The following is a 21367-nucleotide window of genomic DNA, read 5'->3' on the forward strand; positions in this document are numbered from 1 at the left end:
TGTTCATTAATTCCCAAGTGGACAAAGTGTGTGGATTTATGAGTAGGTTTAAAGAATGTGTGAATAAGTTGTTTATTATTAAAAAAAAATAACAATAGAATGTATGTAGATGATTATTGTCTTGAGTTGTTAATTTTTACGTACGATTGGACTCTTCTTGATGTAAGTTATACTTTAAATACTAACTAGTATTCCGCGTTGCGGGGGGTGGTGAAGCTATAGCTGATGCTCAAATTTTGGTGATTAAGTTAATCAAATCTTCTTTATTTTGATCATCATGGCTTTGAAAAATGACAAAGCAATTCAAAGTTAAGTTTCTGTAATTGTTAAAACTAAAACCACATAACCAATCAACCATAGTGCATGCATATGTATTCAGAAAGCTGAATAAACAGATAGTAAATAAGTTTAAAGAATCTAACTTATCAAATGCATCAAATGCACCAAAGAACTTAAAATTGCCTCAAACTTGTCTACTGACCAATCAAATAACAGGTTCATAAGAATGCTAATTATGCTATGCATCCATAGAAAAGTTTCGAGTTGGACTCTCACCCTTTGATTCGCTTGATTAACTACTATCTTTGGCCCCTTAATCAAGTGATCCACTTTCTTGAAACTGTTCAAAAGGTGTCATTGTGTCGGGAATCAATCAGTATTAGTTCGATTGGTTACATTATCATCTCGTTACGATATCAGCCCAACACAACTCAAGAAAAAATAAATAATTGGCGAAAATTAGAACCACAAAATCTATGTATTTAGTTCTTTCCCAATTACTTGAATGATCCTGTTTTATCACCAAAAAAAGCAAGTCCGTTTATTGTTCACTTACAATTTATCAAGTCACACACACCAGCAGGAAAATACATGTCCGTAGCAACAGAAGTTAATGGCAATCTTGTAAGATGTCATTCAACTGAAAACGGAATACTAACAAAGGTATGCATACTTTAAGTCTTATGTTCTAACTTGTAAAAACAAACACATCTTATCAATTTTTCTATTATATTGGGACCATATTCGTTTCTGGGATGAAATCGTATACTCCAATAGTATTCTCGATGCTCAGCAACACAACGATGAACCATTCCAAGAGACGCGACTTTTGATTTTGGAGGGCTTATTAACCGAGTCCAACTTCACTAATAATTGACCCGTACATACATAAAACTGTGAAAGTAATCGAGTGGTGCTTTTTTGTTACTATGAGTATATGTAGTTGAAAAACTAGCAGGTACAGAATACTTTAAAGTCAGCATTCAATCAGATATCTTATCAAGCACTCAAAAAACTAAACATGTAAATCAAACAATTCCCCAAATTAAACATCAGTTGTCCACAAATTAAGCCACTAAATTAGAGCATTCCCTAAATTAAACCTCAATTAAGCAGAAAGGAAAACAAAACCTGATTTGTTTACAAATTACAAATACACGTTCCGAGACGAAGGAAAACAGAGAAGAGCAAGCATCATTTATATGACCAAACGAGTCAAAGAAAAAAAAATACATACGGAACCGACAGAGCGAACAATGCGCCTTTTCTGTCTTTCTTTCTCTCTATCTTCTCTCGATTAGAAAACTCAGCAATAGATGTGTAGAGATTGATGAAACCCTAAAGAACATGCAAAGCAGAGTAGAATGGTGGAGGAACCTGATTGGAAAATAAGGGCGGTGGCAGGCTGGAAGCATAACTTCCGATACTCGGTTTCTAGTGGGTATTATTATTATAATGAGAAAAGAGCCTACACAAAGCATAAGTTACAACCCTGTTAAGCCTTAATGAGAAGAAACAGTATATATATGTGAGTTGAGAGTTTCTTGTTATTTAATATATATAATAATAATAATAATAATAATAATAATAATTGGTTAAACTGAATTGCAATCATCATATAAAATGCTTTTTATACCAATCCAACTACTTAAGCAGTTAGTTATGAATTCTTAATACATCAAAAAAGATGCAAATTGTGGTTTATGAAACCAGTTTTATAAACAATGAGAACCAGTTTTATACCCGAGATCAATTAAATCGCAACTTTTATTGGTCAAGTGACCTTCAAGATGTTATGGTAGAAAACCATTAGAAACAAAATTCAAACTTGAAGTGAATAAAAACTCTTTTTGTTGACTTCTGGTAGCAAATTGGATTGAAAACGATCTTATGAAATTAATGTTTAAATACACTCAAAGTGGCAAAAACATGACCCAACAGATGAAGATGAATATTAAAAATATATAACAAAAATAAATTAAATTTTATGAGTAGAAACAATGAATTGTCATTTATCAAATAAAGTTTATTGTTTTTGTAACAACAAATACCGACAACAATGCAGAAACAAGAATTGGAAGCACCACCATCCAGCTTCCTGTGTATACACTTTGCTTTCAAGCCTCCAGTTTCTGTAGCCACCATAAGACAACAAACCATGTTAGTCAAATACTATATGTGACAGTTGAATCGTTTTGTCTGTGCTTGTGAACAAAAAAGGTATGAAATAATGTTACATTTTATTTATCCATGGTAATAAAATTTTAAAAAAATAAAGATAAAAGATTGGATATGAATATACATTACCTTGGTGAATAACTGAGACAATCAATACTTTGACATAATCTCCCTAAATAATGCCTTAGGCGCTGCAGTTGAAAAGTATAACAAAACTCATTAAAAAAAGGGAAACAGAGAGATTTCCACATCATCATTTGGTATATTAAACCTTACCAGGTAACCCTGTAAATCTTTCATATTGTTCATATGCCTGCCCTATAAACATCTCCACCCCTGTTACAATCAAGGCTCCACATTCTCTTGCTTCCCGAAGTAATCTGGTATTTTTTGGTGTGTAAACAGCATCAAATACCAGTGCATATGACTTCAAAGCTTCCTGCCAAAAAGAAAAAGGAAAAAGAATTATAAATGTAACATATAACAATAACAAAATGAAAAGGGAAAATACCATCAAAAACCAACCAACTTTATTAGTTTGCTCAGAGAAGTCCTTTTACTTATTTTTGCACGTTAAAGTCCCTATACTTGGTATTTTTGAACATAAATGTGAAGTTACTTGTGATAACAGGTTAATGACCCGCAACTTATTTATTATATAACAAATAAAAAAATAACAGTGTTCAATTATGTCTTCTTCTTCTACCACCGGCATCTGCATCACCGTGAAACCACCGTCACCGTCATACTGCCCGTCGATGCCGGCTACGTCAAATTAATATCTTTTCCACGGCGATGCCGGCTACAATTCCGACGATTGTGTTCGTAAACTTGGTTTTTGATGATGCACTGGAGGTGCTCGACGAAATGCTTGAAGGAGATCAGGGAATCGTTATTAGGAAACCGGTGATGGAGGGCGGATATCTGGAATCGGAAGAGACGTTGACGGTGACGGGCAGTATGACGGTGACAGTGTATGGTGGTCGGTGGTTCGATCGAAATGCTTGACGTAGTTGGCATCGAAGGGCAGCATGACGGTGACGGTGGACGGTGGTTTCACGGTGATGTAGATGCCGGAGGTAGAAGAAGAAGACATAATTGGACATTGTTATTTTTTTATTTGTTATATAATAAATGAGTTGTGGGTCATTAACCTGTTATCACAGGTAACTTCACATTTATGTTCAAGAATACCAAGTATAGGGACTTTAACATGCAAAAATAAGTAGAAGGACTTTTGTGAGCAAACTAAGATATTTTCCCAAATGAAAATGGTATATAATCAAACCTTAGAAATGGGAGTGTCATTAATATTTGGCTGCATACCAATTGAAGTAGTGTTTGCAAGTATCATGTTATTTTCTGGTTTGTAAGTGTTTAAATCGGCAAGAGAAAGAGCCTCTCCACCAACTATATCAGCAAGTTCTCTAGCACGATCTATTATGCAGCAAAAAAACAAAACAAACAAAACAAAATAAAATTAATTCAGCAGTCTGTGTGTAAATTATGCATTTAAAGGGTATTTGGATTTGCATTTTGCAACTGGTTACTATGACTTAAAGAGTCACAATAATCAGCTACATACCAATAAAAAGGCTTCTTTTTCACAAAAAAAATCGACTTTGGTCACTTTATCTAAGAAGTTACAAAAACAATCAAAACAAATCTGATTATTACAACTTCAAGCAGCGAAAGAACGCCCAAACAGGTCTTCTATAACCCGATTTTCTCACACATGGTTATCTGATTCTGATTATTCAGTATCACATAATCACATCCAAACACCCCCTTATATGATGATATGTTTGCAACTTAAGTCATGTATTAGAAGTCTAACCGTAAGTCCGGTTGGCAATCACAATCCTTGCACCCTTCTCTTTTGCTCCATAAGCAAGTGCTTTTCCAGCACCACCAGCACCTATAACCACAAACAGTCTACCAGCCAAGGGGGACCCGCTTCCACCATTCTGAACGCCTGAAACTGTAAACAGTATAGCAATTCAATGGGTCATTTGGGTTATGCTTCATCTCAAATAGGTCAAACAAAAGTCAGCTAAAAAGGAACAGGTCAAATGGGTTGAAAGTCGCCTGAAGTCTGATTTTAATGCATACAACCTCTTCAAATTGTTCAAAAAATTGATCTTTATTGTTTTCGGGCCAACCTAACCCGGCCTGTTTTGATGTGGCCCGCCGATAATGACACTTCTAATAGGAAATAAAGAAGAATACCTTGTAAACTATCCTCAATAGCAAAAATAGCTCCTACGTAATCTGTATTACAACCATATATCTTCCCATCATTTTGTCTCCTGATAACGCAGTTGACTGCTCCTATTGACTGTTAGATACAGCAATAACTTATTACACAAGAAAACATGTTATTTTTATCATCAAACATTATCTCATCTGATTCATCCTTTCTACATGATCAACAATATAGCTTACCTTTGCAACTGGATCAACCTCATCACAACATGGAACTACACTTTCTTTGTGAGGAATGGTACAACTGCATCCAATAACGATCAATATTTTACTAATTCTGAGATAACGAACATACTGAAATATTAGTCTTAAACAAAATAGATCAAGCTCAACCTGAATCCAGCAAAATCTGTCGACGAGTAAGTGTCGAGAAAATTCTTTACGTTATCCACCAACATATGTACATAAACTCCATTAAAACCAACTGATCTGAAAGCTCTATTGTATAACATAGGTGATTTGCTATGCCCAACTGGCTTCCCAACAATACCAAATACTTTTGTATCGGGCCCTAATAGTCTGAAATTAAACAAATCCAAAAGATCCCTAATTGTAGGCTGCCCAGGTGCAGATACCTTCCCATTTTCAAGGGTACCAAATGTTAAATATCCACCAAATTTGGGGCAGAGTACTCGTGACATCAAACCCTTCTCACCCATCACCATTGCTATTATTGGAACCTGGAAGGTTAATCATTTTACTTAAACAAACTATTTAAAACAGGCGAATGCATTTCTATAACCTATGCTGCATGACTTACGGTCGCTTACTTGAGAATTAGCAGTTATTTGAAAAACCCGTGCTACATCAGTTATGTCTACAGCTGTTGTTGCAAACTTCACAATGTCAGCCCCTGTTGACTGTATTCTGGCGACAAGGTTTCCAAGCTCTTCTACTGATGGAGTGTTTTGGTAATTGTGGGAAGAAACAATAAGTTTGCATTTTGCAGAATTATCTCCAATGATTAAATTGTTGAAATCATCAGCAGCCTGCATTTGAGCAACTGAAATGAGAAATCCAATACTAGATGTAATAGTTTGTATCTAATAGCTCTAAGCTCTGCACTTGTAAAAACCTAGAGTTCAAATTATCATTTCATATTGATTTATTTTTTATTATTATTTTTTATTTTTTTGCTTAAAACAACCAATTTTATCAAGAATAAAGGAACCTTTAGCTCAACATCAATGTGATCTGCACCTAACTCCATTGCTAATCGAAGAGCTGCCAATCGACTCTGTTCATCCCCAACATACTGTCCGCCTTCCCATGCTGGCCTGCAAAATAACAAAGAGCCAGTTGACACTCTTAAGTGTGTATAAATGATGGTGTAATTGTATACATTGTATTAGAGGTGTGCAAATTGCGATTCGGTTCGGTTATTTCTCTTAAGTATTAAGTATTAACCATAGCCATAACCACTAACTTCTGTTATGGGATTTTCTTAACCATAACCGAACTTCGGTTTTACTTAATCAGTTACGAAGCTCGATGATGGTTCAGTTTTGGTTAATTAACCAAGACAAGTTTGAACTAAAAGAACATAGAAAAAGAATCGTGACATCAAACAGGAATTGAATGAATATTAATATATGCATATTCACAATGTTTTTCGTTACATCATTGACGCATATACCGGCGATCTACACATATACATATAAACATATATTCATCTCGACCTAAGCATGCCTTATTTTTTTCGGTTCGGTTAGTATTCAGTTATGGAACGCCCTTAACCTTAACCAATTAATCAGTCAATCAAATAAACGTTAACCATTATCGTCGATTAACCTCGTTTATCAATTAAATCGGTTTGGTGGCGATTCGATTATCGGTGAATTTTGGTTATAAGGTAGGTTACATAATACTACAATTGTTGGTAATTTTAGTGTTATCAACGTGTATTTTAGGGTATTGGATTAACTTGTCGATCGAGTAAATAACGTTAGAGATTAAACGAGTTGGGTGACGCGGGAGTGCGTGCTCGATTTAATTCTAAATGTTATTTGGGTTTTGTTATTAATATAATAACGTGGGCCTTAATAGATAATCTTGTGGGCTACTAATTAAATGGGTTTTGGTTTAAACCCATGACATCCATTTTAATTAGATATATGGAGACTACATACATGTAACTTGATCAATAGATTGGATATAGAACAGACGGTTGGTTACCATGTTTTGCTCTTCATGGGTTCTCAAGAAACATACAAATCTAATTCTAGTAACAAGAGAAATCTCTGTCTTATCCGATAAATCAATCGCGTGTAACCGGCGAAATAAGGTTTATCTGAAAGTTTTCACACGATTCAGAGATTAATCCAGGCTACTGATTATTTGAAGATTGAAATCAAGATCAAAGGTTTTAATATATTATCTAATCCATCATCCAGGTACACAATATAAACAACAAAGATAAACCTATTTTGGTTAATTTGGTTATTAAGTTTCAATTGGACGGTTATATATATGTCTATTGAAACTTTGTCAACTGCAATTTTTTACCAGAAACCCTAATTGCATATAATGAGTAAAATTAATATAGTCTAGTGATGTGATTGAAATTGGTGATCTTGTTTTCAAGTTTCAGTTTTACGAACTGAAATTTTATTTATTTTATGAAGTTTTTTGGGTAATAGAACCATTATTTGGAACCCTACAACACAAGTTGGAATGTTTTGATGAATATACAAATGATGACAGTGCATCGAAAATTGAATGCAAATGAAAATTGATTTCTTGGGTTTCAATTGATTGCATTGCATATACCATGTTATTATAAAAATATGAATGCAATGGAAATTTGTTTTTAAGATATTTGATGGTAACTAATATTAAATAATAATAATAATAATAATAATAATAATAAATTATGATTAACTAATTGTTTTGGTCACTGATGTTTGGGTTCAGTAATACTAATTTTGCCAACGTGATCTGGGTTCCAGTTATTTGATTTCTGGTTCTTCAAAACTGGTACGCAAGTTCAGTGTACGGTAGATAAAATTGTTTTGTTAAAATCACGAAATCAATAATTATGGATGGCCTATCTATTCTGAGTTTCTATTATTTGGATGTTTTATATTTGGAATAAAAGAATTGATTTGGTAAATATAGTCATCCCAAATAGATTCTGTATTGAATGGATTCTTAATTAATTTTGAAATAATGGTTATGTTCAAATCCAAATTGAAACAAAGTGGTTATTTGATTCTAAAGGGTTCGAAAATCACGAACCGATTGTTCTAAATGAATTCTGATATGGGAAAAAAAGATGAGAAGCAAGCGATCATGTTTGTGGTCGTAAGTAAAATACAATAATGTTGAAGGGGTTGTGATCAATTCAGAAGTAAAAATCTAATTGAATCAGGAAATATTATTACTTTGAAGTAATTTGAATATCAAGCCTTATCAAATCATGCTCAAAGATACACAATTTTCATTCATCTTCAGTAGTGGATCATGATATAAATACAAGGGCATGTTGATATGATTGATATATTATATAACATGGCTAGTTTATGATTTAATAGATCATGTTTATCTTCAGTAATAGATCATGAAACTTTTAGATTACATTGCATGTGTAAATCTAAGGCCAAGGACAAATATGCTATTTTGGTAAAGTAATGATACATAGACTAGCCATGGTTAATTATTTGTGTCATGCTAGCTACATGATCCTTGTTATAATACCAAAAGATGGGAGGTAATTTAATATGCATGATATGTAGTTAAATAGTTATTTGCTTAATTGTAATTACATGTCATAAAAAGATTAGTAAGCGTGAAAAGTACGTTGGAAGGATATTAGTACTTCATGAAACTATGGATAATTCAACAGTATCTTAAGTTTTAGAAAGATACATGTATGATGGATGGACAATTAGACTTCATTGTTCTTATTTTACTAGAAAGTACAAATAAGATATGAGACATGAAAGGGTTTCTCATTGGTGGGTAACCTTGGATTACGTTTTCCCATGTAGAAATATGTTTATTAAAGTCTTGTGATTCCTAGGTCCTTTAGTATTATGGACAAGTTGGATAAATGTAGAATTGTGAACAAGTTGGGTAATAAGTTTTTCGGAATTCTTAATTAGGAATTTTAGGATTGTGATTTTTTTTAAAGTTTATTCTTGCTGTTAAATTTATAGACGTAACATATATAATTCAAAATAATTAAGATTAAGGTGGAATTACCCAGATTAAAACAAGTTTAATGGGGCGGGTCTTGGATTCAATAATTAACTTGGAACATGTTAATTTTATAAGAAACTGTATGTGATTCAAAGAAAAAAAAAATATTTTATAGTTTGAATGAAATAAAAATATTATTAAACTATTTGTCCAAATGGTACCCACATAGGGTTGATGGGTGATGACCCGGGTAATAGTCAACTACTAGAACTATACAAGTTGGGAAAACCCTTTGGGTGTGAAATAAACGAAACTCATCTTTGGGTTTGCTATTGGACTTGAAAAAAGTCCAATGGTTTCTAAAATAATTCGGTTGAAAATTATGGATAGTTTATTTCGGAATCCCTTTATGTACATGATGACATGCTTGCATGGTGGAAATTCTCAGGTGATACAAGTTATATATGCAAGAATCTGAGTTGGTTTGAAGAATTCAAATCATTTGAAGATAGATCTGTACTTGGGATGAGAAATTTAGCAACCTATCCTATCAAAGGAATGGGGAAAGTTCGACTTGTATTTACTTTTGAAAAACATTTATTGTTGGATTATGTGTTGCATGTTCTAGGGATTGTTTTAAATGATTTTGGTTTTAAACAGATCATTGAGTTGTTTATCTTGAAATGAAACCTTTGTTAGATTTGAATATTTTTGAATTTTTAAACTTTATAAACATGTCTCGTTTGATATTGTATTTGTTTGTTTGATATCATCGTCTCAAATCATGGTAAATTATGTTTATATTTTGTGACATGCTAGTTAGATTATGTTAGTTCCTTTAGAATGAAAGGCATGTCTGTTTGTTGTGTTCAAATGATGAAGCTCTTGATTAATTGGAGATCTTTAAACAAGAAATAGAGTGTCATCAAGGTGGTCTGAGTAAGAATCTATAAATGATAGAGGTGGAGAGTATTATGATTCAGTGTATATGAGTATACTTGTATAATACACTAAACCACGGTTTCTTATACACCACAAATATGATGGTGTGGCTGAAAGAAAAAATGGAATCTTGAAGAAAATACTTAAACTTACTCGGATTTGAGTGATTGATAAGACATAGAAGTTATTTTTTTTGTTTGATATGAATGATATGGGGGAGGTTGATGTTATTCTAGTTATGATCATAAAAAGGAGTGACAATGGTATAGCTATGACTCGATCTCATTACATTGAGAAAGTATTGAAAGAATTCAATCAGTTTGATTGTCCTCCAGTTATTAATCCTATAGATCATAATATCAAACTTATGTCTAGTCTAATAAAGGTGATTTTATTTCTCGACTAAGGTATTAAAAGAACCATGAATTATGGTTTGTTTAAGTTTTTCCTTTAGGTCTAGAAGGTTATTCTGGCGCAAGTTGTATAACTAAATGGATTGTATTCTCTCTTGGGGAAGGTTTCATTTCTTAGGTAATTAAGGAATGAATTTGCCTCGATTGACAATGGAATGTGAGTTTGTAGCATTTGTAACCACTTATAAAAGGGGGCTGAATGTTTAAGAAACTAGTATTATCAAATTCCATTGTGGTTAACTGATATCACCAAAATCTATCAGGTGTGATAGTGCTGACTATGAGTTATAGTCAGATGTATAATGGAAAGTCTAGACGGTTATATATATATATATATATATATATATATATATATATATATATATATATATATATATATATATATATATTATACAAAGCATGATTCATCATGCATGGTGTGATATCTGATTATGATTTGGCTGATGATCTAACTAAAGAGTTAGGAAGAGATCTCGTGAATAAATCAGCCATAGGGATGAGTTTAAAGTCCATATAAAATTTCTCATGTTAAGATACCCAATTCCCATCTAATATGATGTTAGATGCTGAATTCAATGCGGAAAGCTTAACATCTAGAAATTGGAACACATTTGTAGCATCATCCCAAGGTATGTGTTCGGACCGCGAGATAAAGGAGGTTGAAGTATAGCTTCTTAATAGTTCATTGAAAAATTGCAGTGCGGGTACAAGATTAGTGAACTACCTATAAGAATATGAAGTTTAGCCGCTTCAAGAAGCTTTGGACTTGAGCTTTGATATATTCTTTGAAGGATTGGGACACAGGCTAGTAAAATATTGTGTCAAGTGGAATTTGGATTTACAAACGTATGTGTATATTATCTTCAAGTATTCACTATGAATAGTAAGGGTTCAATCCGTAGTGACACCCCGATATTCGAATATTTGGAATGTGTAATATACTAATGTGAAATTCAATCGTCACGACATTTCATTTAAGCAAGCGTTTGAGTTTCTGTGAGAACAGTTAAGTTGATCATGGATATCACTAAAATGGGGGAGGATTGTTGGTAATTTTAGTGTTATCAACGTGTATTTTAGGGTATTGGATTAACTTGTCGATCGAGTAAATAACGTTAGAGATTAAACGAGTTGGGTGACGCGGGAGTGCGTGCTCGATTTAATTCTAAATGTTATTTGGGTTTTGTTATTAATATAATAACGTGAGCCTTAATAGATAATCTTGTGGGCTACTAATTAAATGGGTTTTGGTTTAAACCCATGACATCCATTTTAATTAGATATATGGAGACTACATACATGTAACTTGATCAATAGATTGGATATAGAACAGACGGTTGGTTACCATGTTTTGCTCTTCATGGGTTCTCAAGAAACATACAAATCTAATTCTAGTAACAAGAGAAATCTCTGTCTTATCCGATAAATCAATCGCGTGTAACCGGCGAAATAAGGTTTATCTGAAAGTTTTCACACGATTCAGAGATTAATCCAGGCTACTGATTATTTGAAGATTGAAATCAAGATCAAAGGTTTTAATATATTATCTAATCCATCATCCAGGTACACAATATAAACAACAACTACCTCCAACATTTACTAATTACATTACGCCTAATCGAATCAAAAACCTTATTAGTGCAGGTAAACTATTTAAATTGCATAGACAGCAACCGATTCATGTATTAAATAAAAACAATACCTGTAAGTAAAAATAGTAGGAAGAGGACTGATTTTAATTAGGGTTTGGATATCATCACGAGCGCTAAACTGTTTCAAGCTATCCAATCTGATTTCCACGAGGTCAGCTCCACTGGATTTAGCGGAATTCATCTGAATCGACATCTGATCCACCGTATCCGCCATTATCGGCGCACAAATTAGCGTTGAGTTCCTCGAAATCCCTTCGTTTCCTCCCATCCTCTCGATAGCAGGTGTTACCTAACAAATAATAAAATAATAATGTAGTCGAATGAGTTTATACCTACTATAATAATAATAATAATAATAATAATAATAATAATAATAAAGAGTGAGAGAGAGAGAGAGACTTACGAGCTCCATTGTAGGTTTGGTGGTGAAGGTGAAGGTAGGTAGATGAGAGAGAATGAGAATGGAAATAGGGTTTGCTTGTAACGGTTGTAGGTGAATACGGGGGTTGGTGGAGAATTGTGAAAGTGGAGGATTTGCAAGTGTTTGTAACTGCTGGCTGCAGCAGCAGCAGCAGCAGCAGCATCGTAGGAAGGAGGGATTAGTTGGGGATGTGTATTGAGCGTTGGATGTTATAAACTGGTAGCGTTCATGTGCTTTGGTACGTTGGATCAGCCAGCTAGGCATTCCATTCCATAAATAAATAGCATGTGTAGTAGACAAAGCCGGGTTGACTTGAGGGTTGTGTGAGAGAAGTTTAGTGAGCGAGGGTGGCGTGAACACCACAACACGCCCGGCACCAACGAATGGAGAAAAGGTGAAGGTTTGATTATTTATGGCTCTTAACTATGGGTTTTATCTAAAGCCTAGTCAACACGATTTAACATAATATTAGAGGATGAATCTAGGGAAGCCCCACAACACATAGTCTTAGAGATTGTTGGTGAGAGATGATTGCAAGTTTTATAAGGGGGAGATGAGAGAGAAAGAAGAGGTTGGTGAAGATTCGTCTGCGGAGTAGTTTTATTGATAAAATTGATTTGGAGGTCGGTAAACATTCTCTGACTGATGATGGGTAAAGGAGTCAAATTGAACTCGTATATACTTGAGTTTTGGCCGTGTAACTTACGACAACTCGATGTCACATGGTTGCCGGCTCTTTGTGGTGGCATTGATCTCTTAAGGGCCATCCACTCGATCTTGTTTATTGATATGGGTCACTGACTCACTGTTTCATTATGTCAAGGATTTGTTAGGGGAGTGATCACAACTCCTTACCGGTGGTACGTGAGAGGCGTGTGTGATTCTGTTGCATGACTTTCTTTAATTATTGAGATTCTTTCATACAATGGATTAACCAACCAAACTCTGCATAAATATAAACAAAATGGAGTTTCATTATCTTCCAACTGTCACGGACGTGGAGTAGAGAGGGTGTGCCAGAGAAGGTAATTTTTTTAGGGGGGCACAAACGGTCTATGAGAGAGGAATTAAGGTTTCGCGAGAAAGATATGAGAGGTTGGTTGAGACAATAATTGATCCGTTTATTAGTTTTCTAGGCAAAGCTGTTGTGAAGGTCCATAGACCTCCCCCGACTGGCGTACTGGTGGTCTAAGGAAGTTACTTCCTAGTTGTTTATTGATTGGACCAACTTAAATTAACAAATATTATTGTGGCTGTAAAGAGCCAATCAAAGCCCAAGCTCATCCAACCTTAGATTTAGATTGTTTAACTTAAATACAATTAATGTCACCGGGTCATCCATTCATTGGACAACACCATTGGATTCACGATGACCAACCATTTTGTCTCACTTATTTACACGAGTCACTGGTTTCATCATCTAATGGACTTGTTCGAGGAGTGACCACATCTCTTGAAGGTTGTACGTGAGGGGCGCAACCGATTATGTTGCATGATTTTCCTTAACCCTCGAGACTCTCCCCAATGAGACATATTAGTAGCCACTAAACCTAAAACATGTCAACACAAATGAGTAGATAGCAGATGCATGCGCTAAAACTTTTTTGCAAAGACAAACATGATTGTGGCTCAAACCCTTTGTGTTTGACACATATACAATTTTTTCATTTTCAAAATTTAGTTTATTTATATATAATGTTTAAAAATCAAAGAATTATATAAAGTGGTAGTGCTAAAATACACGCCAATAAACATTTTTTTGAACCACGTCTTAAACTATATCTAAAATACTTTTTTGATAACGCATGTTCCTTAAAAAAATCAAAACCTTGCCTAACCTTGGTAATATAACACACAACTCACATGATATTGAAGGAGTAACAAATAAAATTCAATCTATGGTCATATCGTTATCGTTTCTTATCTTACGAAAGAGTATAATAATCAACTTTAATTCTATACCAAACAAATAATTTCTTGTTATATAATAATACTTTTTTGATGTTCAAAGGACCTAAAATATTTAATATTTGAACAACTTCATCATTTTAAAGCTATTTATAGTTTAACGAACGAAATGATGAAGGTAACTAACTAAATTTGGTGGTATGAATTGTTGTCGGTTCAAAGCAATACACATTTCATGGTTTAAAATTTAAATGATACATATTTCATGGTTTGGTTTATGATTAGGCGTTTGGTGTTATAGGAAATTGCTAGAGCCTAGACATACCAAACCATATATATTGTATATAGAAGTGCAAATATAAAAATATGGAAGTTTTTAATATAAAAACCAACTTTAAGTATAGAACCACGTGAGGGAAGCTGCCATTTGTGGTCACAAATGATATGAGGAAGATGCTTACAAGCTTTGTGAGATGTGGGAGAGAGAAATGAAAGGTATGTGGAGAAGCTATACGTAGGGTAGTTTTCTGGCAAAACTAATGTGAAGATCTGCAAACCCCTTTTGTATCTGCGAATGGTCTAAAGAAGTTCCTTCCTATTTCTTTGTTAATTGAACAAGTTTTAATTATAGAATATTAATATGGGTGGAAAGAGTCAACCCGAGCTCGAGCTGGTCTAAACTCGGATTTGAATTGTTTAACTTAATTAATGCATCTCAATGTCATGGGGTAATCTTTGAAGGCCCCATGCATTCATGCAATACCATTGGGGACTTCTGAGGACCAACCATTTGCCTCATTTATTGACAGTTAGACATTGGTTTTATCATGTCATGAACTTGTTAGGCGAACAAACACATCTTCCAACCAGTGATACGTAAGAGGCACAAGCAATTATATTGCATGACTTTCCTTAATAGTACGTCGAGACTCCCCAATGAGACACCAGTAGCTAATGAACCCCACAAACAAGTAAATACATATGCTGACACTTTGACTTGCACATATACATATTTTTTTCTTTTTCTGTAAAACATTTTAATTAATATACAATCTGAAAAAATAAGGAATCATATAAAGTGGCTTCAAGGCCGTTTTCAAGAATCGTTAAAAATTTTTAAATAGAGGCGGAAAAAAATTGGGGCCTTAAGGGTTTTTTGTTGAGTTTAAACAATTAAATTTTTAAATGACTTTACTTTGTTATGATTTGGGTTGTGAAAAGAATTTTGTTTATTAAAATAGGCTTAAAGTTAAGTAATTAGATTTAAACATTAAAAACAGGCCTAGTGGAATGTCGGGCCGGTATTGGTGACCATCCTGCCCGCCTTGAGAGTGGTATATATCGATAGAATACATGCCAATACAAAACATAAATGGCATGGTATAGAACGAACGTCACATATAAAGTTGGATATATGGCATGATGCTTCTTATCTTACGAATGAGTATAATAATAAACTTTATTTCTATACCAATCAAATATCTTTTCTTGATATATAATATATTTTTTTGTGTTTTAAGAAAACTAAAATAACTAATACTTAAATAAGTTTAAATGATTATAGTTCCACGAACGAAACGATGAAGGCAAGTAACTAAATCTAATAGTATGAGTTGCTCTCGGATTAAACAATACATTTTTCATGGTTTATATGATACATCTTTTATGGTTTGGTACTTTGGTTTATGTTTGGACTTCGGTATTATAGAAAAAGGCTAGATGCATAGGCATACCAAACCATACGTCCTTGTGTAAATATAACTCACCACGCTTTCAATACCAAAACAAGTTTTATATAAAACTGTAACAATTGTATAAATACTTTTATGTAGTTATTTTCGGATAAAGGTGAAGAAAGAAAGCGAGAAAATTATTATACCCCGTCTTGAGCATCAAAATTGAAAAAGCGATTCAAAATTAAAAAAGCTAGACAATTATTTACTCACAACTTTTTTTTGTGTTCAACACATTATGTTGATTTGTGCTAGCTTGTGATTTTTTTTTCTTGATTGCTACATGGACCATGGTTTCTCACTTTCTTGTGTTTGACTATACCATGTTTGGTAAAAGAAAAATACGAATGCGATAAAAGGAAGCCATGGTAACAAATCAATGATCAAAATTTTCTTTGATTTCAATGTAACATTTTGAATTTTTATGTAGTATTTATCAGCCTTGGAAGCAGGGCCTAATCCCCTACTTGAGACGATGAAGGAAGCACTTCAGCATCTTGTGATTTATTTTTTCTTGATTGCTACATGGTTTCTTTTGTAACATTCTGAAATTTTTATCACAATAGACTTCTAACATTTGGTGTGTAGCAATATATGTACACTAAGGTTTGCCTAAATAGTCTTGCAGATCAGCAACCTAAACTCTTCAATAGATTATTGTCTAATGTCTATTCTCGATTGAGTATTGTGTATATGAGTATTGTGTATATAACATGTTGACTGATAATCGATCCACATTCAACAGGTTTAAGGTTTGTCTAAATCGATCAAGTCCAAACTGATAAATATGTTCATGTTCACTCGACACTCGTTCAAATCGACTGTCCAATTGATGATTGCTTGATTATATAACAAGAATTAGATAAATATTTAGAGTACATAATTAGATTATATCTCTGATAGATAAATATTAAGATTATTAGCTTTAGAACCCGTGTATTACACGAGTTTTGTCAATGTGCAAATTAATTCAATTAATTATTTGAAATAAATAAAAAAAATCACTAAATATTAAACATAAGAACATAATCATGTAAAAAATGTATTACAAATATATTCAAATATACATACTATAGGTACTAAGAAGTTTATAATTTACAAAGTTAGAAAGGTAAAAAGGATTAATTGCAAGAAATTGTCATAAACATGAATATAAAGTGTATTTTTTGTAGATACAGTTAGTCTCTCAAAAGTAAACCTTTCGTTAAAAGCCGCCCAAAAGACCAATGATCCTCACCGCAAAATGCATTTTATCTGGCATTGGGCTTATTGTTAAGCATGCATTTTATCAATTTAGTAAAAAAGTTCTAAATAAAAGAGCTCACCCGTTACCAATGCCATTGTGGCGTTAAAGTTTGTAAAAGTTTGAAAATAAAAGAAGTTGATTATGAGTCTACTGAAACATTTTTTTTCGTTGAAATGTTTGATATGCAATTGTATAATAAATCAAAAGAAAAGACTTGGATATGAAAATTTAAAATAATGAAGGTGTAATACGCTTGATATAATCCAGAACACATTGATCAATTGCAAAAGTAATATTTTCAATTAAAATTGTATATTTTTATATATAAGGTGGATTAGAGAAGAGTTCATAATTGTTCACTTATGTTAAATGCATGTTGGGTTGATCACCTATTAGTGTCACAAACCCATTAAATTCGTTATTTTTTTTTGTGATTTAAATATGGTTTTTACATATAAAAAGATTTTTTAATTAGATAATATATATGTATGTATATTTTTGTTGTTATGTTACAAAATATAGATATTTAGAAAAATTAAAGATAAAAGTGATATAATTTTTAAATGAAAACGTAATCTAAGAAATCGTATATTATTATTATTGTTGTTGGTGGTGGTAGTGGTGGTGATGTTACATTAATATATATATTAAAAAGAGGATTTCCTACCCCTCACATAATCACTGTTCAATTTACCATTCACTTTTTTTTTACCTTTCACTTCTAGCTCCACTACTCTTTACTTATATTGTGTTTTACTTTTTTATTTTACTTTAATCTATGTTTTATATATATTTTATAAAAATACAATAGAAATCGGTACACTATCTGATGGTTTTTATTCCCTTTATTTTACGTTTTGTTTCAACTAATTATAATATTTAACAAACTATATTTCTAAACATTAAACTTGCGCAAGTATCCCCTTTACATGTTTTATTTGTCGGTTATACAATTTTCTTAAACTTTGCTTTCGTATTTGTTATAGTTGATCTTTAAAATAAACAAAACGTTTTTCATGATTTAAAATTATCCATCATCACATGTTTTTATATCCGTGTCTCGACTTTTGATACCTCGCCTTTAAAATATGATTTTTTTTGGCTTACTAATTCATGTTTACCAATTTGTGTTGGTACTGCTGATACCGAATTTGCGTCGGTTCGCAACTGTAACATGCTGGGTTTTTGTTCAATATATGATAATTTGTTGTGTTTTGGCATTGACGTGTTTATTTCTTTTGTTTAATTTTGATGTCGTAACCCCATACAGGCTGATTTCGCGTCGACTTGCAACGCGTCTGTGGTTTAACGTTTTTATGCATGTTTTTTTATTCGGTTTAATTGCCTCGTCGCGAAGCGTGGGGTCCTAAATCCTTGTTTGTTATTATTATGCATAATATCTACCTATACTAATAAAATAAAATAATGAAAATGATGTGGCAGTCCCATATTAATTCTTGACTAATTTCCCCCCCTCAAATTCTTAATATCCTTTTATAGGCATTTTAGAAACTTTCCATATAAATAAAGATTATAAATTCTAAAATTGGACAATTCCTAATAAAATAAATATTGTTTATTGAAATTTAGATGAGAAAATATAAAACTAAAAGTGGAATTGAAATATTTAATCAATTTTTAATTTTAACATATTATATATAATAATATTATGCATAATAATAATAAGCAAGGATTTAGTTTGGTATCGATACTGTAACGGTACCGGTATCGAATGTAAAAAATTTCGGGAATCCCGGTACCGGTACCGGCACCGATATCGAAACTCAAAATTTGATTACCGATTCGGTACCGACTTCGGAACCGGTACCGGTACCAATACCGAATTTGCTAACCCCTAAAAAGGTTTGAAACATCTCAACATCTATCACTATTTCAATCAACACATGCATGTTGTTTACCGATCATACATGTATTATAAGCACTAAAATATAAATGCAATATTTCAGAGCAACTATAAGTAACATATATGCAAAGTAAATAACGAAAACAGCCCAACAACTCCATAAGCAGATACAAATGTATATCAATTAAAATCATATATTATTCTCATGCATTTATTCAACTTCCAAGGATCCATGGAGTTATTATCCATCTCTTTCAAATCTATAATACAAAAACGTGTTTTAATCATGCTAATTTTATATATAATGTTCTCTTTTTATGTCATTTATAATGAAGCATCTTATCATCTTTTGTTAAAATTCGTTATTCCATTAAAAAATATAATTACAACTTATAAAATCACTAAGTGCATCTTTTTCGTGATTATGAAGAAATTGTGTGAGAATGCATTACGTATTCGTATGAATATTCCATTATAAAATATAATTTGAACTTATTAAACTATTTAATTTGATAAGATATAAATTTTTTTAATTTAATCATTTAATATTTGTAGTTTTATTGTATTTCTTTTGAGTTTCCCGTACATCATAAGTAACATATATGCAAAGTAAATAACGAAAACAGCCCAACAACTCCATAAGCAAATACACATGTATATCAATTAAAATCATATATGTAACAAATGGTTAGCTGAAAAAATAAATAGATACACGTACTCACAATATCAAATTCACACAATCGAATATCAAATACATATGTTTAAAAAAATAATAAAAAAAACACATATGGTAAACAATTCATTCTTACGTACCTGATTTAAGTTGAATATCAGAAATAGATATACATCTCGAACTTCGACTTGGATCTCCATCTGCAATTTGGTTTCGAACTTTGACTTGGATCTCCGTCTGCAATTAGGAGACAATTATGGTACGCATTGGGAGACAATTATGGTAATTAGTTTTTGATTGATATCGTTTTCAATTTTCAGATTTATAAGAATATTCATATTTATAAAAATGTATAATATATATAATAAAATAGAGTTTAAAGGAAAGTGAATAACTTAATCATGTTATATATACAATATAAATAGAGTGTAAAAGGAAAGTGAATAATTATTGTTTTATGACATAGTTATTAGTTTGGAGGGAAAAAAGTTATTAGGTTTAACCAAACCAACCCAAAACCTGGTTATTTATGGGTCGTGTCATCAATTGCCGCTCCAAACACGACCACTGGGTCAAACAAAGCATTTTAAACTGTAAGAAAAAATATTACTTCATTATATGAATAAATCCACGTGTTTTGTACCAAGAATTACTCGTTCTGACGTGTTATTCAACCCAACCCATCTTGTCACCTGCAATTTTATTTACAAAATAAGTTTTATGATCTGAAAATAATGCAAAAGAAGTATCGATGGCTGTAGAAATTAAATAGCTTTTGACCACAGAACTTGCATATGCAATTTTTGCCATCTGATATTGTTTCAAATAATGTAAAGTAAAATAATATGTTAATATTTATTTTTATAAAAATGTATAGATGTAATATAAATATAGTGTAAAAGGAAAGTGAATAATTATTAACCTATTGCATATATTAGGGTTAACTAAGATATTATTGATTTATGACCTAGTTATTATTAGTTTGGAGGGAAAAAAGTTATTATGTTTAACCAAACCAACCCAAAACCTGATTATTTCTGGGTCGTGTCATCAATTGCTGCTCCGAACACGATTATTGGGTTAAACAAAGCAGTTTAAACTGTAAGAAAAAATATTACCTCGTTATATGAATAAATCCACGTATTTTTCTAAATGGAGTCATGTTCAAACAACAAATCAAACACATATCATTACTAAATTATTATATATAATAAATTAAAATTGATTAAATATTTCAATTCCACTTTTAGTTTTATATTTTCTCATCTAAATTGCAAAAAACAATATTTGTTTTATTAGGAATTGTCCAATTTTAGAATTTATAATCTTTATTTATATGGAAAGTTCCTAAAATGCATATAAAAAGATATTAAGAATTTGAGCGGGAAAAATTACTTATTCGTATGAATATTTCATTAGAAAATATAATTTGAACTTATTAAACTATTTAATTTGATAAAATATAAGTTTTTTAAATTTAATTATTTAATATTTATAGTTTAGTTGTATTTCTTTTGAGTTTCCCGTACATCATAAGTAACATATATGCAAAGTAAATAACGAAAACAGCCAACAACTCCATCAGCAGATACACATGTATATCAATTAAAATCATATATGTAACAAATGCTTAACTGAAAAAAATAAATAGAT

At 32.1% G+C, this 21367-nt stretch overlaps 1 protein-coding gene across 1 annotated transcript; it reads right to left on the minus strand.

Moving 5' to 3' along the window:
- Positions 1–2331: 2331 nt before the first annotated feature.
- On the minus strand, positions 2332–12321 carry LOC143543289 (bifunctional 3-dehydroquinate dehydratase/shikimate dehydrogenase, chloroplastic-like). Its single transcript, XM_077035647.1, has 12 exons — positions 12273–12321; positions 11920–12158; positions 5894–5999; positions 5493–5711; positions 5056–5402; positions 4903–4966; positions 4687–4795; positions 4295–4438; positions 3746–3894; positions 2734–2896; positions 2587–2648; positions 2332–2411 (listed from the first exon to the last, which is right to left on the minus strand). Exons 1-11 carry the CDS (start codon positions 12279–12281, stop codon positions 2608–2610), a joined length of 1590 nt encoding a protein of 529 aa, XP_076891762.1. The 5' UTR covers positions 12282–12321; the 3' UTR covers positions 2332–2411; positions 2587–2607.
- Between the last annotated feature and the right edge of the window lie 9046 nt (positions 12322–21367).

This window comes from Bidens hawaiensis, unplaced genomic scaffold (genome assembly GCF_021521415.1).
Source record: "Bidens hawaiensis isolate Kalapana, Puna unplaced genomic scaffold, B.hawaiensis_p1.1 tig00013115_1, whole genome shotgun sequence".
NCBI lineage: Eukaryota > Viridiplantae > Streptophyta > Magnoliopsida > Asterales > Asteraceae > Bidens > Bidens hawaiensis.